General features: G+C 49.3%; 1 protein-coding gene across 4 annotated transcripts in view; it reads left to right on the forward strand.

The window, feature by feature from the left end:
• The window catches only part of ERF (ETS2 repressor factor), a 39,277-nt gene that overhangs the window by 2,407 nt on the left and 13,474 nt on the right, over positions 1-23,396 (forward strand). Inside the window, exons 1-2 of one of the 4 annotated variants that reach the window (XM_083627376.1) lie at positions 2,278-2,350; positions 3,557-3,643. In XM_083627376.1, the coding sequence (XP_083483502.1) occupies positions 2,293-2,350; positions 3,557-3,643 (145 nt within the window). In that variant the 5' untranslated portion in view covers positions 2,278-2,292. Of the gene's footprint in view, positions 1-2,277; positions 2,351-3,556; positions 3,644-21,279; positions 21,404-23,396 lie in introns of those variants that run through there. The other 3 variants (XM_083627379.1, XM_083627377.1, XM_083627378.1) reach the window with 3 other exon arrangements.

The following is a 23,396-nucleotide window of genomic DNA, read 5'->3' on the forward strand; positions in this document are numbered from 1 at the left end:
CCCGGGAGTTTAAATGAAAAGGATGTGGTCTGCGCTTTGGAGCCTTTTGCTCCAGAGTAATGGAGGGATCCGGTTGCTCGATTTGTCCGTCTGGCAGGAGGGACGGGACCCGCGAGGAAGGAGTGTAAATTAGGAAGACTGGCGTAAGGGAGGCAGGAGGGTGCCGGCCTGCACAGCCGTGTAATACGCCAGCCCGGCCACAAACTTCCCACCCGATAATTATAGAGGGAATAATGCTGCATTATTTATAACGCCGGCTATTTATAGCCGGGCCCCAGAAAATGTGGCACCAGACCTCTCGGCTGCTGCCTGCTCCCTGGGCTTGTGACCCTCCCCACCCTCCCCACCCTCCTTGCCTCGCGCCCTCCCTTCACCCAGAGGGAGTCCCAAGGACAGCGCAGGGCAAAGGGTGGCCGGGGGTGGGCGGGGAGCCGGGTAGAAATTGCATCTGCAAAGGGGTCCTTTCTGGGAGGTGCAATGGGAGACTGAAAAAGAAAGAAAGTCAAAAAAAAAGGAATTGGGAGGTCGGGATTTGTGCGGAGGGGGGCAGGGAGCGGGTGGATGCAAGGGCTATTCAGCCCGCCCCCTCGCCCCATCTCCAGCCCCCCCTCCGCCTTGGGTCCTTGTATAGCCTCTCCCCACCCCCACCCCCCTGTCATTCCATTCCCCCAAGCTGTCAGTTTTCATGCCTGGGGAGATTGTTCCCATATTTTGGCCTGGTTCCCCAGTAGCCTGGTCGCCAGGGGTCAGCGGCAGGGGTCAAGACCGGAAAATTCCCACATGTCTCTTTAAACAGGTGTCAGGCCTCAAGCTCCTCAGGTTAACCCCTTGTATTCCGGGCCCTAGTGGGAACTGTCCTCCTTCCACTGGTTTTTGAATTTGTCTTCCAAACCCGCTGGAAGGTACTGGTAGCCGGCACGTCTTTTCCTTCGTGGTCTTCATTATTTGGTTCTGGTTGTTAACTGCCCTTCATCCTAAATGCCAGTTATGTCCAGGAAAGATAATGCAATAGATTGGATCGAAAATGACCCCACCCCAAAATGCCATGCCGTGCATAACAGCTGGACAATAGGCCAATAACATTCAATAATAAGATGCCAGCCCTCATTGACCGCTTAAAGCTTGGTAAGGATGGTGCGCAATACACCTCTATAGGGAGGGCGTCCCACACTGTTGGGAGCCAACACTGAGAAGGTCTGATTTAAAACTGCAAGGCCACTTTACTCTTGGACCCTGAATCTTGGACCCTGAAGGCACTGTGGGTTAAACCACAGAGCCTAGGACTTGCCAATCAGAAGGTCGGCGGTTTGAATCCCCGCGACGGGGTGAGCTCCCGTTGCTCGGTCCCTGCTCCTGCCAACCTAGCAGTTCGAAAGCACATCAAAGTGCAAGTAGATAAATAGGTACCGCTCTGGCGAGAAGGTAAACGGCGTTTCCGTGCGCTGCTCTGGTTTGCCAGAAGCGGCTTAGTCATGCTGGCCACATGACCCGGAAGCTGTACGCCGGCTCCCTCGGCCAATAAAGCGAGATGAGCGCCACAACCCTAGAGTCGGCCATGACTGGACCTAATGGTCAGGGGTCCCTTTACCTTTTAAGAGCACGTAGGAATAAAAAGCACCTTGCCCTCCAAAGAGCCCAACACCACCACCCAAGCCATGTGCTTTAGTGGTTAGAGTGTTGGACTAGGACCTGAGAGACCAGGGTTCGAATCCTGGGTGAAGCTTGCGGAGCGACCTTGAGCCAGTCACAGTTTCTCGGCCTTACCTACCTCACAGGGTTGTTGTAAAAAGAGAACCATGTGACCAGCCTGAGCTCCTTGGAGGAAAGGCGGGATAAAAATGTGATAAATAAATAAACCTACATGACTTGCAGAGCACGTCTCCTTCTGAAGGCAGGGAATCTTTGCCTGTGTCATGGTTTGGGGAACCTGTGGCCCTCCAGAGTTTGGGCTACAAAATTCCCATCGCCCCTAATCATTGGCAATGCTGGCTGCAGCTGGCAGAAGTCCAGAAACATCTGGAGGCTCCCTGTTCAACCCTGTCCTTTCCAGATATGGGGCAGGATTACCTGGCCGGTGACTCATCCAGAAACACAACAGACTTCCTTCTCCCTTAATGGGTTACTTTGGGCTCCCCAAAACTTTTCATTATTAAGTTCTTCCCACCCACTGTGGACGCATTAGTGTGGAAATATTGGCTCCATTTTTACCCACTTGGAAGTTTATTTTCTAACAAAGGAGGGGGACTTGCGGAGTTTTACTGGAAGAAGTGCCTCTGAACAATATCGTGCCATATGCAGGCTGACTTCTCCGATGCTTCCGACATAGATCGAGACAGCTTCCTTTCTGCTGGTAATATCCCTCAGCTGCTTTACATTTCATTCCTATTTAAGAATCATGCATTCCTACACAGAGCCTTTCAAATTGTTGTGAATGCACAGGCTCAGCAATCGTTACAACAGCCTTGTAATGTAGGCTATGGCTACCCCTCTGTAAACCATTATTGTCCGTATAATAATATGGGTGGGAGGCGGGGAATATGCATACGACCACCTACTGAGTTTCTGGTAGACATGAAATTTTAACTTGGAACTTCTGGACTCGCACGTTAAACCCTTGTCAAGTGTTTAGAAGTGGCACTGGGCTGCAAACTCACACAACCTTTTGGGACCCCAAAACTCCACCTTCTGAGTCCTCCCTTTCCCCTCTACCGATGTGACATTCTGGTGTTTTCTGTTGTAGTTAATGCAGGAAAAGTTTATACATTAATTTGATGCCACTGTAGGCGAGGGCTGGGTTCGAATCCCCGCTCCGCAATGAAGCTCGCTGGGCGACCTTGGGCCCATCGCAATCTCTGAACCTAATTAACCTCGCAGGGTTGTTGTCAGGATAAAACGGGGAGTGTGAGGACTCATGTACACTACTCTGAGCTCCCAGGAGGAAGGGCAGATCTCATAATAAAATAAAAACAAAAACCTGTTGCCCTGCTAATTTTCAAACTACAACTAACATCAGCTTCCGCCTGCATTGCCCAGGGGATTTTGGGAGCTGTAACATAGCAGCAACTACCAAGGCTGTTAAAGGCTACTAGCTGCAATCACTGATCCTGATGTAGATACTTCTTCCTTCCTTGTTCCTGAGGTTGATCTTTACTCACCCCTTCTTCCCTGGCAGGGGTGAGCAAACGCCATTTTGTGGTTCCCCTCAGGTGCCCAAATGTCTTGGGCTGGCCATGGTATAAGCCATATATTCAAAGCAACCCCAGCCCAAAGAATCCTGGGAACCGTAGTTAGAGAAATATGCTGAGAATGGTAGGTATGTTGGGAGTAAACTACAGTTCCCAGGATGGTCCATAATGTGCTTTAAATGCATGGCATGTACACAGCCAGTCTTTGGTCCGTTAATTTTCATTTGGGCTTGGAGCAGTGAGGTGTCCTCTTTGGTCCTTGACATCTTTAAGCCAGATTCTCTTGGCAGAGATTCTACCCCCCTCACCAAAACACACACACACACACACTTTTTGTGCTGGTATCCTAACCCTCTGCTCTGTTTGCACAGCCATCCTCTCGCCAAAGTCGAATGTATTGCAGATGTCGATCTCCAGCGAGCAAACAAGATGGCGCTGCGGACTGGAGGCAAGGTATGGTAAGCCTCACAACCCTTCTCTCTCCCTCTCATTCTCATGCCCGCCTACTAGGCTCCACTTCCTCCGACCAACTGGCTATGTACGCACCATTCATTTAAAGCACACCTCCCCACCCCCCATAGAATCATGGGAACTGTAGTTTTCCACTCACACAGCAACATTTCCAAGCTGTCTCAGAAACTACAGTTCCCAGGATTCTTTTCTCTATTTTTTTCTTTAAATGTATGAGATATACACTCTGTGTGTGTGTGTGTGTGTGTGTGTGTGTGTGTGTGTGTGTGTGTTCGTGTTCGTGTTCCAGGCCACCTCAGGTGTTTCTAACACCATAATTAATAAAGTTAAGGATAATTTGGGCCTGTTCCCCTGGCCACAAAGTCCTCCCTCGCTTCCACCCATAGTTACGGCACTTCTAATTTTAGTTGTGGCTGTCTCAGAAGAGTCCATTTCTAGGGATTTTCCAGGCCTCACTTTCTCATAGCCCTAAGATGTAGGGGTTGCAGGGGGGGGATACAGATGGAAGGTGCCCCCTTCGCAAAATTCACATGGGTCAAAAGCGTGTGTTCCCCCAGCCAATTTTGGAGTCTTCCCCCTTAGTGACGAATGACAGAGGCACATCTCCCCCTAGATAAGAGGGGAGTGGGCCCCATCTTTCCCTCTCTGAGCGTTCAGCTGTTGCATCAGACAGGCAGATATAGATATATAGACACACACACATGCACACGCAAGGCGGGTTCTGCGCTGAGCAATAGCCACTTGTGTCTAAATGAGGCAATCAAAAACAAACACCTTTATAATTACCCCCTTGGGCAACGGCAGGCAGCCCAGAGACCTGGAGAAGAGAGGGGCGTCCCCACGGGAGATTTCGGTTGTGTGAGGCATTGGTGTCTGCGCACACGCAACATATACACAAGCTTAGTGCACCAAGGAGAGGATTATATTTTGATCTGGGAGAGCAGAGTTCTAATCCCACTTTTGCTACGGCAGTTCACGGGGCAGCCTTGGAGCCGGTCGTAATCTCGCAGCGGCACCTCCCCGGCAGATTAATAGCTCAAGGCTCCGGAGAGCCGAAAGAGAGAAGTATTTCATATACAACGTGCAATTAACTTGCAGAATTCACCGCCACTGGATATATTTATGGCCGCTAGCTAAGAGGGCTTAAAAGGAAGAAGCAAGCAGGCATATTTGCGGAGGATAACCAGTCTTCCAGCACCTATTAGCCAGGAGAACTAGATGGAAACTCCTACATTGCAGGGGGTTGGACTAGATAACCTTTGGAGGTCCCTTGCAACTCTATGATTCTGTGAACCAGAGGGCAATATGCCTGTGTGAATACAAGACGCTGAGGGCAATCAGCTTGGAAGGGATGTTGCCTTTTCACTCTTCTTAGAAGCTTCCAGCTGGTTCCTGTTAGAAACAAGACACTGGTTTTAATGTTGAGATCCTTTAATTTGAGGATGGGGAACCTATGGCCCTCCAGATGTTGTTGGAATTATGGGAGTTGGAGTCCAGCAGCCAGGAATTATGGGAGGTGGAGTCCAGCAGCACCTGGTGGCCACAGGTTCTCCACCTCTACTTTAACTAGTGATGCCTAGAGTTGAACATTACCCGTAAGAACAAGCCTAGCTGTACGCTATTATCTTGATAGCCCTTAGAGGACATAACTAGCTTAGGTTCATTGATTTCAGTTGTTCTACTCTAAGTAGAACTTAATTGGCTAAGACCCTTATTGTTACATATGAACCATGCCCAGCAAGTTAACTATGGTTTGTTTCCCATTAACAAAGAATGATCTGAATCTATTTGGCTTATGAAACTTGGTTTCCTGGTGTCATGTGTGAACTCAGCACCCTTCCTTGATATTTTTTTTTTTTTACTGACCCCCATCCTGGATGGTCACCAAACTGCAAAGTCTTGAGGCAAGAGCAGCTGGAAAACAAACCGAGCTTTGGGGAAACAAACCATAGCTTGTTTGATTGTCTGTGGGTGGGAATCTGCCAGAAGATAACTTCAAAGGCTCCTTGCAGCATAAAATGTAGTCGGATGACATACACTGGGATAAAGCAAATTTGCTCCAGGATAAATGTAGCAGCAGCAATTCTATCCCGTAGGCTAGCAAGAAGACCAGCTTTTCTTTGCTTTCTCCACAAACATCCTAGTGCTGTTTTGGGTTATCCACTCTCAAACTATTGACCAGGTGCACCCATAAATGCATTTAGATGTATTCAGATTTTTTAAAAACTTTTTTTTAAAGTTGTCATGGCTTAAAATGGCCACTAAAACAAACACTGGAGGCTACAACCTGAAACAGTCAGGCAGGTTAGGAACCTGTTAGATTGCAATCTTAAACCCATCATCCAAACCCCTTGTTTAAACAGAAGGAGGCACGCATGCTCAGAGACCTGGGGAGACAGGGCATGCAATTCAGCATCATTCCCTGTGAATTGTGCCCTCGGAGGTAGGATCCTGACAGAATTAGAGCCCAAAAGGGGCTGCTGGAAATCGAGAGGACGTGCTTAGGTAAATCCCAAGTTATGTAGAAGCAAGGGAATCACAAAATGTTGAGTGTCAGTCGGAAAGGGAAAACAAAAAATCGGGCAGGGGGAGTGAACTGCTTGAGCCCTTGACAGCTTCTTGACATAGGGCATGGTTGACTGGAACCCTGAACAGGAGCATTATTAGGTGTTAGGGTATAATGGAGGAGTAGGGGAACCTTTGCTGCCCCCTCTCCCGATGTTGCTAAACTCCCATCATCCCCGGTCATTGGCTATGCTTGCTGAAGCAGATGGGAGTTGTGGTTCGGCAGCATCTTGAGGGCCAGAAGTGTCCCACACTTGGTGCGCTGCAACATTTTATTGCAGATCTCACTTGTTATATATTCCACTTGATCGTGCATAGATGATACAGGTCTCTCCCGTGCATGCTTTGGGCGCAAATGGACGCAAGAACCGACTTGCTGAATCTGAGGAAGCCCCAGTGTGGTGTAGTGGTTAAGAGCGCTGGTCTCGTAATCTGGGGAACCGGGTTCGCGTCTCCACTCCTCCACATGCAGCTGCTGGGTGACCTTGGGCTAGTCACACTTCTCTGAAGTCTCTCAGCCCCACTCACCTCACAGAGTGTTTGTTGTGGGGGAGGAGGGGAAAGGAGAATGTTAGCCGCTTTCAGACTCCTTAAAGGGAGTGAAAGGCGGGATATCAAATCCAAATCCATCTAGCCCCTCCTCTTTCCAGTAACGATCAGGTATTGATGCCTTTGGAAGCTCACCAGTAGATCACAAAAGCAATGGCTTGTCAATTCTCCTTGGGGTGTGTTGCAACAACAGCAATATAATGTTACCCGACGACAAATAATAAAGACTTGACAGAAAGATGCTGAAACCGTTAGCTAGATCAGCAGCAGAGCTGGAAAAAGTTGCTCCTAGTTTTTTTGGAGCCGATTCTCTGTTTTTAGGAAGGAGCACAAACCTGGGGGGGGGGACCCTCCCCTCTTGGGGCACCTGGGTGAGCACACAGAGCACATTCACCCAAGCCCTGCTTTTCTGTTGAGACAATGCTGAGGTTTAAAAGATGGCTTTGAAACAGATTATCCAAGTAGTGGATAACAGCTTTCAGAGAATGAGAGAGGACTGTTGTCAAATAAGATTGCCCTGAATTTTTGGATTAAACTCTATGTGTTAAACCGGCAGCTTTTAAAACTTTCCGCTCTCGAGGAAGCCTTTCCGAGTTCACATTCTGCCATGTGCCCTGTGAACGCCTGCTGTAGAAGCCCTGCATGGTGCAAAGGATTCTGGGGGCTTGTTCTAAGGCATCTTATGCTAGGTAAACTCTTGAGAGCATCCTAGACCTTTTAATATAGGCACAGGGCTCCCCCACAATTGTGTAATATAATAATTTATTATAATAATAATTTATTATTTATACCCTGCCCATCTGGCTGAGTTTCTCCAGCCACTCTGGGCAGCTCCCAATCGAGTGTTAGAAACAATACAGCATTAAATATTAAAAACTTCCCTAAACAGGGCTGCCTTCAGATGTCTTTTAAAAATAAGATAGCTGCTTATTTCCTTGACATCTGATGGGAGGGCATTCCACAGAGCGGGCGCCACTACTGAGAAGGCCCTCTGTCTGGTTCCCTGTAACCTCACTTCTCGCAATGAGGGAACCACCAGAAGGCCCTCGGCGCTGGACTTCAGTGTCCAGGCTGAATGATGGGGGTGGAGACGCTCCTTCAGGTATACAGGACGGAGGCTGTTTAGGGCTTTAAAGGTCAGCATCAACACTTTGAATTGTGCTCGGAAACGTACTGGGAGCCAATTCAGATCTCTCAGGACTGGTGTTATCTGGTCCCGGCGGCTACTCCTAATCACCAGTCTAGCTGCCGCATTCTGGATTAATTGCAGTTTCCGGGTCACCTTCAAAGGTAGCCCCATGTAGAGCGCATTGCAGTAGTTCAAGCGGAAGATAACTAGAGCATGCACCACTCTGGCGAGACAGTCCATGGGCAGGTAGGGTCTCAGCCTGCATACCAGGTGTATGCTGAAGGACTGGTGGGCAAGCAATCTTTCGCTGAAATCTGCCCTCTTTTATTCACCTTCCCACTGGAGAAATCCTGATCAGCTTCAAACAGGCATCCAGGGTCCCCAGATCTAGCTGGCATGGCAAATCTAAACCTCATGTGGTATTGGAATTCACCACCCCAAGACATGGTGGTGATGATGGCCACACATTTCGACCGCTTTAAAAGTGCATCAGGGGGAACTCACGGCAGAGAGCTCTTCGTAACTGGCCACTAACCATCACGATGGCAGCATGGAAACTCCAGGGGCAGAAGCGCTATGCCTCAGAATGCAATTTGCAGGGAGGCAACAGCAGAGGGGGCTGCTGTGTTCATTACTTGCTTGTAAGGCTTCCCAGAAGGGACGCGGGTGGCGCTGTGGGTAAAACTTCAGTGCCTAGGACTTGCTGATCGTAAGGTCGGCGGTTCGAATCCCCACGACAGGGTGAGCTCCCGTCGTTCGGTCCCAGCTCCTGCCCACCTAGCAGTTCGAAAGCACCCCTAAGTGCAAGTAGATAAATAGGGACCGCTTTATAGTGGGAAGGTAAACGGCGTTTCCGTGTGTGGCGCTGGTGCTGGCTCGCCAGCTGCAGCTTCGTCACGCTGGCCACGTGACCCGGAAGTGTCTTCGGACAGCGCCGGCTCCCGGCCTCTTGAGCGAAATGAGCGCGCAACCCTAGAGTTGGTCATGACTGGCCCTGACGGGCAGGGGTACCTTTACCTTTAAGGCTTCCCAGAGGCAGGGGGCTGGCTGCTGAGGGGAGATGAACCTTGGCTCAGATCTGGCAGGCCTCTCCTGGCATTCCCACATTTTAGAATCAGAGAATTGTAGAGTTGGAAGGGACCACCAGGGTCCTGTAATCCAGCCCCTCTCTTGCCCAACATAGGGCTTGAACCCATGAACCTGAGATTAAGAGTCTCATGCTCTACCACAGGGGTCGGCAAGGTTTATCTTGCCTAGGCTGGATCGGTCCTGTGGAGATCCCTCTGTGGGCTGGATCGCGCCCGCCCGTGATTTTTGGCATCTGCATCTGCGCAGACACAATTTCCCGCGCTGCGCCAGTTTAGCGCAGCGCAAGAGCAGGCAGCTCAGTTCAGGGGTGGTTCGGGGGCCGGTCAAACGACCTCCGTGGGCCGCTTCTGGCCCATGGGTTTTAGGCTGGTGACCCCTGCTCTACCGACTGAGCTATCCGGCAGCATCCAATCCTTTAGCAACTGTGACTTTAGCAATTCTGGTTTCCCACTTCAGCACCAGTATTTATTTATTTACTTTCCAGTAGCACCTTAAAGACCAACTAAGTTAGTTCTTGGTATGAGCTTTCGTGTGCATGCACACTTCGTCAGATACACATTTATTTACTTGTGTGTGTTGCACCCTGCTCTTCAACCCAAAAAAGGGGGGGCTTCCCAGAGTGTCTTGAAACCATCAGTCCCTGAACCCAGGCTTCCAAAAGACATGACACAAAAGGAAAAGCTTTTGGGAGGGAGGAGGGGAAAAAGCAAACCCAGGCACTAGTTCTTAGTTGTAAGGTGTTATTTCTTCTGGCAGGGAAAGAAGAAGCAAGCTCCCTGCACTGTTCCTTTTCTGGTCAACAGATGGGGCCAAGCTAGTCTCTTCCTTGCCATGATATTTTCCCCAGCAAGCAGGGGGAGCAGCCAATAGATTGCAATGAAATCCCACCCCTTTCAAGTTTGGTGGGCAGGATCCAAGTTTCAATACATTGTCTGGCAACATGCAGTGTCTGACTGAAAGGAGGTCGACACTGTGTTGCTATCAGATGTTCATCTATTTGTTGAATTTGTGCCCAGCTCTTGCTCCTGCAGAGGGGTGTATTGTCATTCTACAACAGACATGCCGGGTGTGTCCTGTACTCAGTATTGGCTCCAGGATTTTGGAAGAAGCAGGACATGCAGCCTGGTAATTATTTGTGTGCTGGCTGCAGCCTTGGCCAGTCTTGAGGACCCAGCAAATGCAAATGGTCCCCAGTCTCTCTTCCTGGTTCTTCTTCCTAAGATACCTTGCTCAAAAACTTTCTTTTCCTGTCCCTTCACACACACACACACACACACACACACACACACACACACACCACATCACCTGTCTTCTGTCTGACATCTGTCTTCCCAGGCAGGCCCAAGGATTCTTCTAGGATGGCGCATTAGGTAAAGGTAAAGGGGCCCCTGACCATTAGGTCCAGTCGTGACCGACACTGGGGTTGCGGGGCTCAACTCGCTTTATTGGCCGAGGGTGCCAGCGTGCAGCTTCCAGGTCATGTGGCCAGCATGACTAAACCACTTCTGGCGAACCAGAGCAGTGCACGGAAACGCCGTTTACCTTCCCACCAGAGTGGTACCTATTTATCTACTTGCACTTTGACATGCTTTCAAACTGCTAGGTTGGCAGGAACTGGGACCGAGCAATGGGAGCTCACCCCATTGCGGGGATTCGTACCGCGATCTTCTGATCGGCAAGTCCTAGGCACTGTGGCTTAACCCACAGAGCCACCCGCGTCCCAAGATGGCCCATTAGGTCATTTGCTCTTCGTTAGGCCAGCCAAGCTGTTGTGCATAAGCCAGCCCAGGGATTCCTTGTCTGGCACAGTCCTGCAGCTTATATTTTCATCCATATCCCAGTTAATCAAAATACTACTTTGGCCACCTCATGAGAAGAGACGATTCCCTGGAAAAGACCCTGATGTTGGGAAAGATGGAGGGCACAAGGAGAAGGGGACAACAGAGGACGAGATGGTTGGGCAGTGTTCTCGAAGCTACCAGCATGAGTTTGACCAAACTGCGGGAGGCAGTGGAAGACAGGAGTGCCTGGCATGCTCTGGTCCATGGGGTCACAAAGAGTCAGACATGACTAAATGACTAAACAGCAACTACCATTTATTAATTTCTAGGGTTTTGGGGGGGCGGGCGGGAATCCCCTCAAATCTATAACAATATGGTTCCAAAAAGTGCTTTCCTATCCAGACAGCTTACAGGGCCAGGGACTCACCTGTCTGCTAATGGATGGATCTGTCCTGTTCCCAAACAGCATGCGCTGGAAAACAGTTCCTTACGACCAATTCTGTAGCACAGCCTCATTTACGGCTTGTTTTGCATATTACTTTTTCAAACCGCATCCTGATATTTATATAAAAAAGCAAGCCCCTAGAAGCCCATGGCCTGCCCATCAACACAGCCAGATCTAGAGAAAGTTCGTACAGTGGTACCTCGGGTTCCAGATGCTTCAGGTTACAGACTCTGCTAACCCAGAAATAGTACCTCGGGTTAAGAACTTTGCTTCAGGATGAGAACAGAAATTGTGCAGTGGTGGCAGCAGGAGGCCCTATTAGCTAAAGTGGTGCTTCAGGTTAAGAACAGTTTCAGGTTAAAAATGGACCTCCAGAACGAATTAAGTTCTTAACCCGAGGTACCACTGTACTGTATATGGTGCAAGGAGGTCTGTGTTCTTGACCATTTGGTCCTAATTTATAGCCTTAATAATAGCACAATCCTGTGTGTGTTTACTTAGGAACAAGCCCCACTGTGCCCAATGGGGGTTTGCTTCCTGGGCTGCGTAGGACTGCAGCCTGAAACTTTCAAAGAAGAAGACCTCAATATATTCCTTGCTGATATTCCTATCATCTGGCTTTTCAGAGCTTTTTTGCATAACCTTTCTCTCTGTCCAGTGCGCCTTCCTCCCCACCCCTCTGCAAGCCAACACCCTCTGGGCCCCTCTGAGACTTCGCTGCTTGCAAGGGAAAACCCTCCTCTTTACAATATTGCATGCCATTACTATTTACTCTTGGGAGGGTGGGGCGGTGGCGGCGGGGGGGGGGGGGACCCTTAAGTTAAGATGCCATTAAATTAAAGACCCTTTGGCGATGAGCTTTCAAGAAGGCTTCAGAGGTTTTTCCAGGTGTTGCACGCAACAGGATTAAAATAAATAAATATTGAAATTTTAGCTCTGACACCTTAAAGGCCCAAGAGCTTGCTCTTCTCTGTCTTTCTCTCTTTCCCCACCTCTCTCTCTGTTTTCTTTCTTTTTTTTTAAAGTGGAACCTGAGAACCTCAGAATGCTGAATTCTGCAGCCTTTTTACTGAATCAATGCAGCCTTGCTAAACATCTCTTTGGGGCTGGAAGCATGGGCATAGCACATCCCCCAGGCTGCTGCCTCTTCCTTCCCATTGTGGCTTGCATCCCCTCTCGCTTGGGCCTGCACATCTTCCCATAGTACTCTTCCCCGGTGTGAATGCCCCTTTCACCACATATATAACTCAGGTTCGTGGGCTTCCCTTCTCCTTCTCGCCCTTGGGCCACCCTTTCTCAGCGGCATCAGGCAGCAGCATACCAGAAAGACTAGATGGGCACTTCGTCCGTCAGGAACACGGGAAACCGCCTTATACACTGAATCAGGCCAGTGGCCCACCTTCCTCAGCCTTGCCTACACTGACTAGAAGGAACTCTGTCCAGGATTTGGGGTAAGAGTCTCTCCCAGCCCAAACTGGATATACAGTGGTACATACGCTTCAGGTTACAGCCGCTGCTAAGCCAGAAATAGTGCTTCAGGTTAAGAATTTTGCTTCAGGACGAAAACAGAGATCATGCTCTGGAGGCGCGGCAGCAGCAGGAGGCCCCATTAGCTAAAGTGGTGCTTCAGGTTAAGAACAGTTTCAGGTTAAGAACGGACCTCCGGAACAAATTAAGTACTTAACCCGAGGTACCACTGTACTGCGGATTGAAACTGGGACCTCTGCAGCTGAGCTACACCCTCCCGCCCCCACACAAAAAAGCGAGGCTGACCCAGCAAGACTTTTCTTATGCACTCATATTTTTGTATGCTCTGCAGTCCTCGTGCCCCTGGATTACATGGAGCAAAAGCTGCATTGCACATCCTGTTTTAAACACAGAGCTTTAATATCCACGTTGGGGAAACTTGTGTTTTCTGTAGTGCTTGGTCCCCCCCCTTTTTTGTTATTTTAATACTGTACTGTGTATCCCACCTTCCTTGAGAAACCAGAGTTTATTTGCAGACCAGTTGAAGGCGGGCAACAACAGTTGTTCAAAATATTTGCGATACTTGGCTGTCACTCAGTGACAGGCCACATGCGTTGCATGCAGAAGGTCCCAGGTTCAGTCCTGGGCATCTCAAGGCTGTGAGAGACCCACCTTAAACCCAGAGAGCCTCTGCCAATCAGTGTAGTCCATACTGAACTAGATGGACCGGTGCTGTGGCTCGGTATGTTCCTAGGAATGCCGCCGTAAGTGTCTTCTTAACCAAGGACATATAGGTTAAGAAGACAACTACGTAGATCCACACCAAACATTTAAAGGATACGGCTTCTCCCCAGAGAATGATGGGAAATGTAGTTTGTTAATGTAATGCAGGGGGCCAGCAAACTTTTTCAGAAGGGGGCCGGTCCATTGTCCCTCAGACCTTGTGGGGGGCCGGACTATTTTTTTGGGGGGGGGAATGAATGAATTCCTATTCCCCACAAATAATCCTGTTATATTGTCTGTCTGACTGGGTTGTCCCAGGCACTCTGGCCAGCTTCCAACACATATAGAAACATAATACAGTGGTACCTTGGGTTAAGAACTTAATTCGTTCTGGAGGTCCGTTCTTAACCTGAAACTGTTCTTAACCTGAAGCACCACTTTAGCTAATGGAGCCTCCTGCTGCCGCCATGCTGCAGCTGCGCAATTTCTGTTCTCATCCTGAAGCAAAGTTCTTAACCCAAGGTACTATTTCTGGGTTAGTGGAGTCTGTAACCTGAAGCGTCTGTAACCCGAGGTACCACTGTAAAACATTAAACATAAAAAAACAAAACACTTTCCTATACAGGGCTGCCTTCAGATGTCTTCTAAAGGTTGTGGAGTTACTTATGTCCTTGGCTCAGGATTCACATAACTCCATACCTCCAACATTTCTCCAATGAAAATAGGGATGTCCTAAGGAAAAGCAGGACATTCCGGGATCAAATCAGAAACCGGGACGGCTTCTGTAAATCTGGGACTGTCTCTGGAAAATAGGGACATTTGGGGGGTTGGGATTCTTTGGGAGAAGCCGTGTGCTTTAAATATCCATTGAATGTGCTTTACACATGGGTTGTGTACAACGTAAATACCAGCGCCCTAATGCAGCTTGGCGCTGTGTCCTAGTGGCCTCCTTGATACCGTTGCTTCTTTGCGCCATGCAAGGAAGTTGGGAGCTAGCAAGCCTATTCCCCCACCGCCCAGATCCCCAGATCTGCACTGTGCAAGTCCTGCAAAATTGGCTTTTGCAGAGAGGCGGAGTCTTCATGGCACTCTCCATGGACATGAACGGAAAGTGGTCTGTGCCTGTAGACCTCAGGGGGGCTTCCTGATCAGCGCTTCCCTCCCTGCAGCCAGGCCCCGGTCGCTTGGGCTCTGCCTCTCCCCACCCTTGCCTGTCTGCTTGGAGGATGGAATCTTCTGAGCTCCCCAACATGCCCGGACAGGGATCCCTCCCCGCTCACATTCCTTCAGATCTGCTGCTGCCTGTTCCCTGTGTGCCCCGTGGCCCAGGAACAGAGTGAGTTGCCGTTCCCACCCCTGATCCTTCACTTTTGTGCTAGCACCTTCTCAGCTGCACTCCTTCCCCCTGGAGTGTCTGCTGATGCTCCCCGTGCTTTGTGGCAATCACCTCGCCCAACCTCACAGTAGCACTGAGCAGCCAGATCATTAATATTCCTGCTTTACAGATGGGGAGATGAGACGGTGACAGACTGTTTGTGAGCCCAGGAATACCCCCGGCTAGGCAGGAATCTGGACAAGGAGCTTCACGTCTCACGAGGCCAGGCTCAAACCTGTTTACACAAAGGCCTTGCTTCTGTTTCAAACTTCTGTTGGCCCCAAACTTTCCTTCGTCAGCAGCGTAGCAACCCCCCCCCCCAGCTCCTGAGGCACAGCTTTTTTTAGGAGACCCCCAAAAAAGTTGTTGAGCTTTTTTAGAAAAGTTGAGAAAACGCACTGTAATTTGCATTTGCCGTTTTCTTTCTCGTTTCACCTTTCCTATCTAAGTATATGCATCAAAAGTGCTTCTCAAGGACCTCTGGGTTTGCTTCCTTTCCATTTTTTTTGCACGTAGAAACCTGTAGAGCAGTGGTTTTCACTCAGCCTTTGGGAGTCCATGGCTCCCTTGACCAACCACATTCTTTCTGCGGCTCCCCTGTGGGAGACACTTACATGACACATACGACTTGGGGTCACGACCTTCCTTTGTGCGGGGCTCCAGCTTGGCACAGGAACGTAAGGAGAGAACTGCAGGATCAGGCCAGTGGCCTATCTAGTTCACCATCCTGTTCTCACGGTGGCCAACCAATTGCCTATGAGAAGCCTATGAGGACCTAAGTCAGGGAAGCCCAAACTTTTTCCAAAGAGGGCCAGATTTGATGAGGGGAACATGCGTGAGGGCCCACCAAAGTTATTGACCTTTATTTAAGATTGAAGTTGTTGAGCTTTTTTTAAGGATTGAACTTGTTGAGCTTAGCCTAGGACTTGCCAATCAGAAGGTCGGCAGTTCGAATCCCCGCGACGGGGTGAGCTCCCGTTGCTCGGTCCCTGCTCCTGCCAACCTAGCAGTTGAAAGCACATCAAAGTGCAAGTAGATAAATAGGTACCGCTCTGGCAGGAAGGTAAACAGCATTTCCGTGCGCTGCTCTGGTTCACCAGAAGCGGCTTAGTCATGCTGGCCACATGACCCGGAAGCTGTACGCCGGCTCCCTCGGCCAATAAAGCGAGATGAGCGCCGCAACCCCAGAGTCGGCCACGACTGGACCTAATGGTCAGGGGTCCCTTTACCTTTACCTTATCCCGGAAATAAACTGCCACGGGGACTGGATTAAACCGACCGGCAGGCCGGATTAGGCCACCGGAACGGACTTTGGACATGCATGACCTAAGTGCTCCAGCCGTCTCCCCTGGCATGCTAAGTTACAAACTGCCTTTCTGACTGAGCCAGCCCTGGTTATTCAGTCTCCCGTCTAAGCAACTGGCCAAGTTGGAGACCTGCTTAGCTTTAACAAATATACCTTAATAGCATCATGTGCCATCAGACCATTGTCTGGACCTTCTCCCCAACCCTCCTCCTCTTCTTATCTGCATTGTATCCTTTCCCTGTTCCTCCAGGCTATTCACAGAATGTTTTGCAGTTCTTTCCTCTTCCCCGGATTCACTCTTGCTCTTTGTTTTTGATCCTGTGCAAATTGCTGGCTGGCCTTTCCCCCCCTTGTTTTAAATACACCCCCAGGCTACTTGTAACAAGTGGCAAACATCTTCCTCCAAGGCCTTCCCTGCATCCCTGGCTGCAATTTGGCCTATTCCAAAGTCTTGGGAGTTGTTGGATTCTGAGCCCTGTTTCCAGATTCTGTAAGGCAAAGGTGGTGGACTTAATTCTATTTATGTATTTACTAATTACATTTATCACCCACATCCCCCCCCAAAGGGAGTTCATGGTTCCCCCTCTCCCCATTTTATTCTCACAACAACCCTGTGAGGTAGGTTAGGCTGAGAGACAATGGCTGGCCCATGGTTGTCCCAGTAATCCAGGTTTTGGACCCTGTCTTCCGTAACTCTGGTTCTTGGATGCTGAAAGGCTCTTTTATAAAAAAACACACTCTGGAACTCAGTATGGTTGTTCCTCATATTAATATTAATTAAATTTGCATACTGCCCTTCAGTAGCAGATCTCAGGGTGGTGCACAACTTAAAAATGCATCATAAAACAAGAAAAAAACACACACAAACCAACTCCACAAAGCACATTTTAAAGCCCTTTTTTAAAAAACCCCCGGTGAGGTCACTAAAATTGGGGGAATGGAGTATACCTGAAGGAGCGTCTAGACCCCCATCGTTCTGCCTGGACACTGAGGTCCAGCGCCGAGGGCCTTCTGGTGGTTCCCTCATTGCGAGAAGCAAAGCTACAGGGAACCAGAAAGAGGGCCTTCTTGGTAGTGGCGCCCGCCCTGTGGAACGCCCTCCCATCAGATGTCAAAGCGATAAACAACTACCTGACTTCAGGGAAGTTTTTAATGTGTGACATTTTAGTGTATTTTTTGTCTTTGTTGGAAGCCGCCCAGAGTGGTTGGGGAAACCCAGCCAGATGGGCGGGGTACAAATAAATTATTATTATTAATTATTATTATTATTATTATCCCTTACCAATTTATTTATATATTACATTTGTAGCCTGTCTTTCCTCTCAAGGGAGCCCAGGGCAGCCAAGGTCTGTCTGTCTGTCTGTCTATCTATCTATCTATCTATCTACTCACCTTCCTTCCTTCCTTCCTTCCTTCCTTTCAAAAAGTACTCTAGAGCCCCCGCATAAAAGCCTGTCCCCCCACCCCTGCATGGATGGGGCTCCTCAGTACTCACTGAGTACTGAGCATAGTGTGATTTCACCACAAAATGTTCAACCCTTCAAAATGTTTTAGGTGTTGTAAAATCTCAGAAGTCGGGTGGAGCTCAGAAGCAGGACTTCCAGTTGAGTGCCTCACACGGCTCTTTCTAGACCTTCTCTATGACTAGGCAAAGTAGGGTAAAACCCAGTGTGCCACTCCCCATTCCCTCCCCCCCAAAAAAACCAAAGAGCAGGGCCTTCTCAGTGGTAGTGCCAAAATCATGGATTAATTTTGACCAGGTGCAGCCTTTGTATAGGCATTTCATGGTCTTGGCCTTTCCCCCTGTGGTGCTGTCGGGGCAGGACTTTGCCAAAGGACTTCACCGGGCAGAATGAGCTGTAAAAAGCAAGCAAAGCAGCAGACAATACTATCTTTAAAACCCACAAAAGACTCTGAGGTCCAGAGCCTAAAATTATCTAACTGCTTCACTTCTCTCCGAATTTCTCCACACATATGTCTCAATGCAGTCCAGCCTATGAACTTTGGTCCTTCGGGCTCAGCCACCGGACGGATTCCTTACGTGACTTTGGAACTCCCTTTCAGAACACCTATATGATACTTACTGTCGTTCTTTCCCTTCCATACTCTCTCCTTGCAACGCAACTTTTTCGAACCCTTGGCTAGCTCCTTAGAGCACAGTCTTATTATCCAATAAGAACGTAAGGATAGCCTGCTGGATTAGGGCAACGGCCCCTCTAGCCCAACATCCTGTTCTCAAACTGGCCAACCCGATGTCTGTGGGAAACCCACAAGCAGAAGCCAAGCACAAGTAATAATAATAATAATATTAATTTATTATTTATACCCCGCCCACTTTGGGCAGCTCACAACAGAATATTAAAAACACAATACAGCATTAAACATTAAAAACTTCCCTAAACAGGGCTGCCTTCAGATGTCTTCTAAAAGTTATCTAAAAGTTTATTCCTTGACATCTGATGGGAGGGTGTTTCACCGGGCGGGCGCCACTACCGAGAAGGCCCTCTGCCTGGTTCCCTGTAACTTGGCTTCTCGCAGTGAGGGAACCGCCAGAAGGCCCTTGGCGCTGGACCTCAGTGTCCAGGCAGAACGATGAGGGTGGAGGCCCTCCTTCAGGCATACAGGGCCAAGGCTGTTTAGGACTTTAAAAGTCAGCACCAACACTTTGAATTGTGCTCGGAAACGTACTGGGAGCCAATGCAGAGCTCTTACGCTCCGTCAAAAACTGAGCTCAGAAACATACAGTGGTACTTCGGGTTAAGTACTTAATTTGTTCCGGAGGTCTGTTCTTAACCTGAGGTATTATTTCTGGGTTAGCGGAGTCTGTAACCTGAAGCGTATGTAACCTGAAGCGTATGTAACCCGAGGTACCACTGTACTCTCCCCTCCTGAGGTTTCCAGCAACTGGTATTCAGAAACATTATCACGCCCAACCAACCATCGCCATCGTAGCTAGTAGCCATTGGTGGCTTTATGCTTTATTGGTCCAGCCCTCTTAAAATCTACCCAAGTTGGTGGTCATCGCTGTTTCTAGTGGGAGTGAGTTCCCTAGTTTAACGTGTCCATGTCTACTTAAATCCATTGCATTTAGTGGGGCTTTCTCCCTGGTGAGCAAGTTTAAGATTTCAGCCAGAGCCCTCATGGCTTGCTAAACATAAGTACAGTGGTACCTCGGTTTTTGAACATCTAAGAAGTCGAACGTTTAGGTTTTCGAAACCCGAAAACCAGGAAGTAACTCTTTTGGTTTTTGAATGCTTTTCAGAAGTTGAACGTGCCATGTAGCTTCCATATTGAGTTTTCCATAAGTAAATGCTTCAGTTTTCGGACATTTTGGAAGTTGAATGGTCTTCTGGAACGGATTACGTTAGAAAACCGAGGTACCACTGTAGTGAAGTTTCATTTCTTTTATCCCTTAACTCTCCCTTCCATCTTCCTGTTGCCCTTCGGGACAGTGACCTGTTTTCTTGAGCACTCTAAAGTGCTCTGTACATTGACAGTACTGTAAAAATAAAACCATAGTGTGTGTTTCTTGGGCTAAGACTTCTAAAAATGTTTTATTTATTCAGTGTCTAAGAATGGTTAACTCTGATATTATAGTCAAAGAGTTTGTTTTAGTTGTGTTTACTATTGTATTAGTTTTTTATATAGGTTTTTAATATTTAAGGAGCTTTTAAGGAAAGGCTGTTATGTAATTTTATAAATAAGGTACCGTGTCCTATACAGCATCTTTTACTTTCCTTTTTTTGGCACTTAAAATGATGAGCCCTGTTGTATCAGACTACTAAATCTACAATCCTATACACACTTAGTGGGGAGTAGGGCCGGGCAATATATTGATATATCGTTCAAAGCTGGTTTGACCCCTATATTGTGATATTGGTTTCATAATTTTTCACCTGGTAATAGATAATGAATCATGATGTGTGTGTGCACGCTATGGAAAAATCACCAAGTGGGGAAAACCTTGAATTCAGCCAATGCCTCTACATAACCATCTTTATTTCAGACATTTTGATATATCATTATATCGCAAAGTTTAGCTGGTGATATATTGTGATGTTGCAAACCAAATATTGCCCAGCCCTAGGGGTGTAAGCCCTGAGATTTATGGATGAAGGGCAGTGTGCAGATTTTATATTTATTATTATCGTTATTAAATGCAACAGGATTTAATTCTGAGTGAGTAGGATTGGGCTGAGCATGCTCTTTACAACACTAGCCCACAAAAAGGGCATGGATGCAATCACCTTCCTCTGCAACCAGTATTGATAAGATACACTTCCTTTGAAAGTGGAAGTTCAGTTTAGGTATCATGGCTGATAGCTGTTGATGGACCTCTCATCCCTGGATTTGTCCGACCCCCTTTCAAAGTCGTTTTAACCAGTAGCCATCACTGCTGAGTCTTGTGACAGTAATTCCTCAGGTTAACAATTAGACCTACAATATAAAAAAGTTGGGAAAACAAATCCAATAGGTGCACACTGGCTTATTTTCCGCATGCAATAATTTACACAGGTTCTACCTTGTGTAAATAGATATAAATAAAATAAAGCCTAGCTTTCCTTGGCACAAAATTAGGCTTGCAATAGGTTGGGAAAATTCCTTACATGTCCTGGTTTTCGGGTGTAAAAATGGCGTCAGAGAATTTTGCTGAATTGGCAAAAGGTCAGGGGAAACCCGGATGTATGGCAATGGAATGGGGAAAGCAGCTCAAAAAGCTTTAAAATCACTATTTTCGGGGTAGGATTTCCCCAAAAAAGCTCAACACTTTGGGTTTGATCCCAAAAAAAGCTTTACAATTTTGGTGTGTTTCTAAAAAAAATCTCAGCAATTTTGGTGGTTTCCTAAAAAAAATCTCAACAATTTTGCAGGTGTCAGGAATTTTACTTTTTGAAATATGGCAACCTTAACAAAATCTTCCTGGCTACTAAACATTTGTTATTACAGAAAGGGTGGGGGGAGGCTTGTAGATGCGTGCCTCATCTCTCTCCCACCCACCACCCACCCATCTTCCAATTGCCTTCCCCCTTAACTTCCCAAGCGCACAACTTTCCATCCCACTCCGGCCCGCGGCTCCTCTCCGCGCGGCCCCTTTAACTTCCCCCTCTCTCCCCGAGCTCTGTGGGCGGAGCCGAGCCAGGCTGGGGCGGAGGGGCGGGCTCAGCGTGTCCATGGCGACGCGGCGGTGACGTACGAGAGGGGGGCGTGGGCGTCCCGGCTCCATATGAGGCGGAGGGGGGAAAAGCGAGGGGGGCCAGAGCCCGAGTCCAACCCGGCGGCTGCAGCGCGAGGAGCCATGAAGACCCCGGCGGACGCAGGTGGGGACCGCGGGAAGGTCCCAAGCTTGGGTGGGGAGATGGGGGTCCCCCGGTGGGGGAGGAGTAAAAGGGGGGGTGTCGCTTAGGGAGGGGGGGTCGGCCGCGGCACGTGGGCTTGGAAAGTTGGAAAGATGCGGGGAAGTTTTCCCAGCAAAACGACCCCGGGAGAGTTCGGACTTTGGGGGTCCCGGTGGGGTAAAGGGGTGATTGTGCGTTATCTGCGCGCAAGAGATTCCTGGGTGAACCGAGAGGGACGGATCCTGCTCCGGGGGAGGGGAAGGAGGAAGGGGAGACGTTTCTATACAATCCTGCAAGCAGCGGCAGGGATCCACCGGGGAGCGAGGGAGGGAGACGAGGCAAGATCCGCAGCGGGCTCCGGCTCCCGTGCCTGGAGTGAAGCTGCAATGGAGGTTCCTGCAGGGAAGGGAATGGTGTGCAAGCAAGTTTTTTTTTTTTCCCCTTCCCGCCCCCTCCTCCTCCTCCCCCTCCCGGAGTCCATCTCTGGCAGCTAATGGAGGCTACTTAACTCTTGTTTCCTGTCCATCGAGCCTCTCGGGGGAGATCCTTTCGCAGGGAGGCGGGCGAGGAGCGGGAGGCAGCCCACCCCTCTCTTCTCCGGGCTCCGCCGGAGTTTGCGAGCAGGAGCGGCGTAGGGACCTGTTGCATTTCCCTGCCCGGCTCCTCCGTTTCGCGCGTGGCGGTGCCCGCTCGGCCTCGGGACGGAGCGCTCCAGCCGGGAGTTTCCGCTGCTGTCCTGGAATGGAGGGGGTGGGGGGCGTGAGCGGAGTTATGGGGGCGACTTTGGGGAGGTGGGGGGGTCGGGGGCGCCCTGGGTGCTTCTCTCCCGCCCCCCCAGGCCCGCTTGTTCTGGGTGCTGCTGGCAGACTGAGGGGGCAGGGAAATGAATGGGGGGGGGTGACTGAGGCTGTGTGGGCCCTGATTTGTGGGGGTGGAATCTGCGTGTGTGGCAATTGTGGAGGCCTCGGGCTATGTGTGTTTCTCCCTTTTTTCCGCTCTCTACTTCCCACCCCCAACCGTCCCACCGCCGTGAGGTTGTGGGAGTTTTTGAAACCGGATTTCGGATGGACTGAATCCCGGTGGGTTTTCTTTGGGGGGCTGTGGGGTGGGGAGATGTTGGAGAGACGTTACTCAACGCCACGTTGCCGAAACCGGATTAGACATCCATAGCCGAATTTGGGGGGGGGGATGTTTGCGTTCGCTTTGGGGAAAGGGGTGAACTTCGGATCTGGGGAAGTGGCCGGGGCGCTCTCCTCCCGTCCCATTGTCACCTTGGAAGCGATTAAAAGTGATAACACGGTAAAAAGACAAACGAGGCATGTGATTTCCTTTTCCCTGGTTACGGTGTGTGTGTGTTATATATTCCCCCGCAAAAAAAATCAAAAATCAAATCTGGAGGATATTGTTGGCAAGTGGAAACGGTTCACGGCGCATCGCGGCGTGCGTGTATGTAAATACGGAGCGAGGGGAGCCCGTGAAACGGAGAAAAAGTTACAAAGCGTTCCGAACTGGAAATTCTGCGTTCGAAAAAGGAACTTTTGTTTCCGACAAACAACGTGGTGTTAAGGTGGCCTGGCGGGGATGGTCAGTGGAAGCGCGGCGGTGTGGTGGGTGGCCTTGTAAGTTGTGCATTAGTTGGTTTGGGGGTGGGGTGGGGGTCTCATGCCTCCTTTATCACCCTCAAACTCCCCACCACCTCAAACATAAGTAAGCCAGGTACATGGCGGGCGGGGCCCTCTTTTACACCAGCTGGCAAATGCTACCTTAAATGTAGCTTCAGTTTTCTTGTAGCGGGTTTGGGGGGGGGTTAATCTCCAACCTCAAATTCTGGACTTTAACCTCTTTATAAGGAAGGGGGTGTCTCTGTAGAAGAATGCCCTCCCCTCCCCGCTTCTCGAAATAAAAACACCAAAAAAACCAAGATTCAAAATCCGGCCTGAGTTGAATTCACTGGATTGGCGATTGCGGGGGGAGG

This window comes from Podarcis filfolensis (assembly GCF_964270895.1).
Source record: "Podarcis filfolensis genome assembly, chromosome: 8".
NCBI lineage: Eukaryota > Metazoa > Chordata > Lepidosauria > Squamata > Lacertidae > Podarcis > Podarcis filfolensis.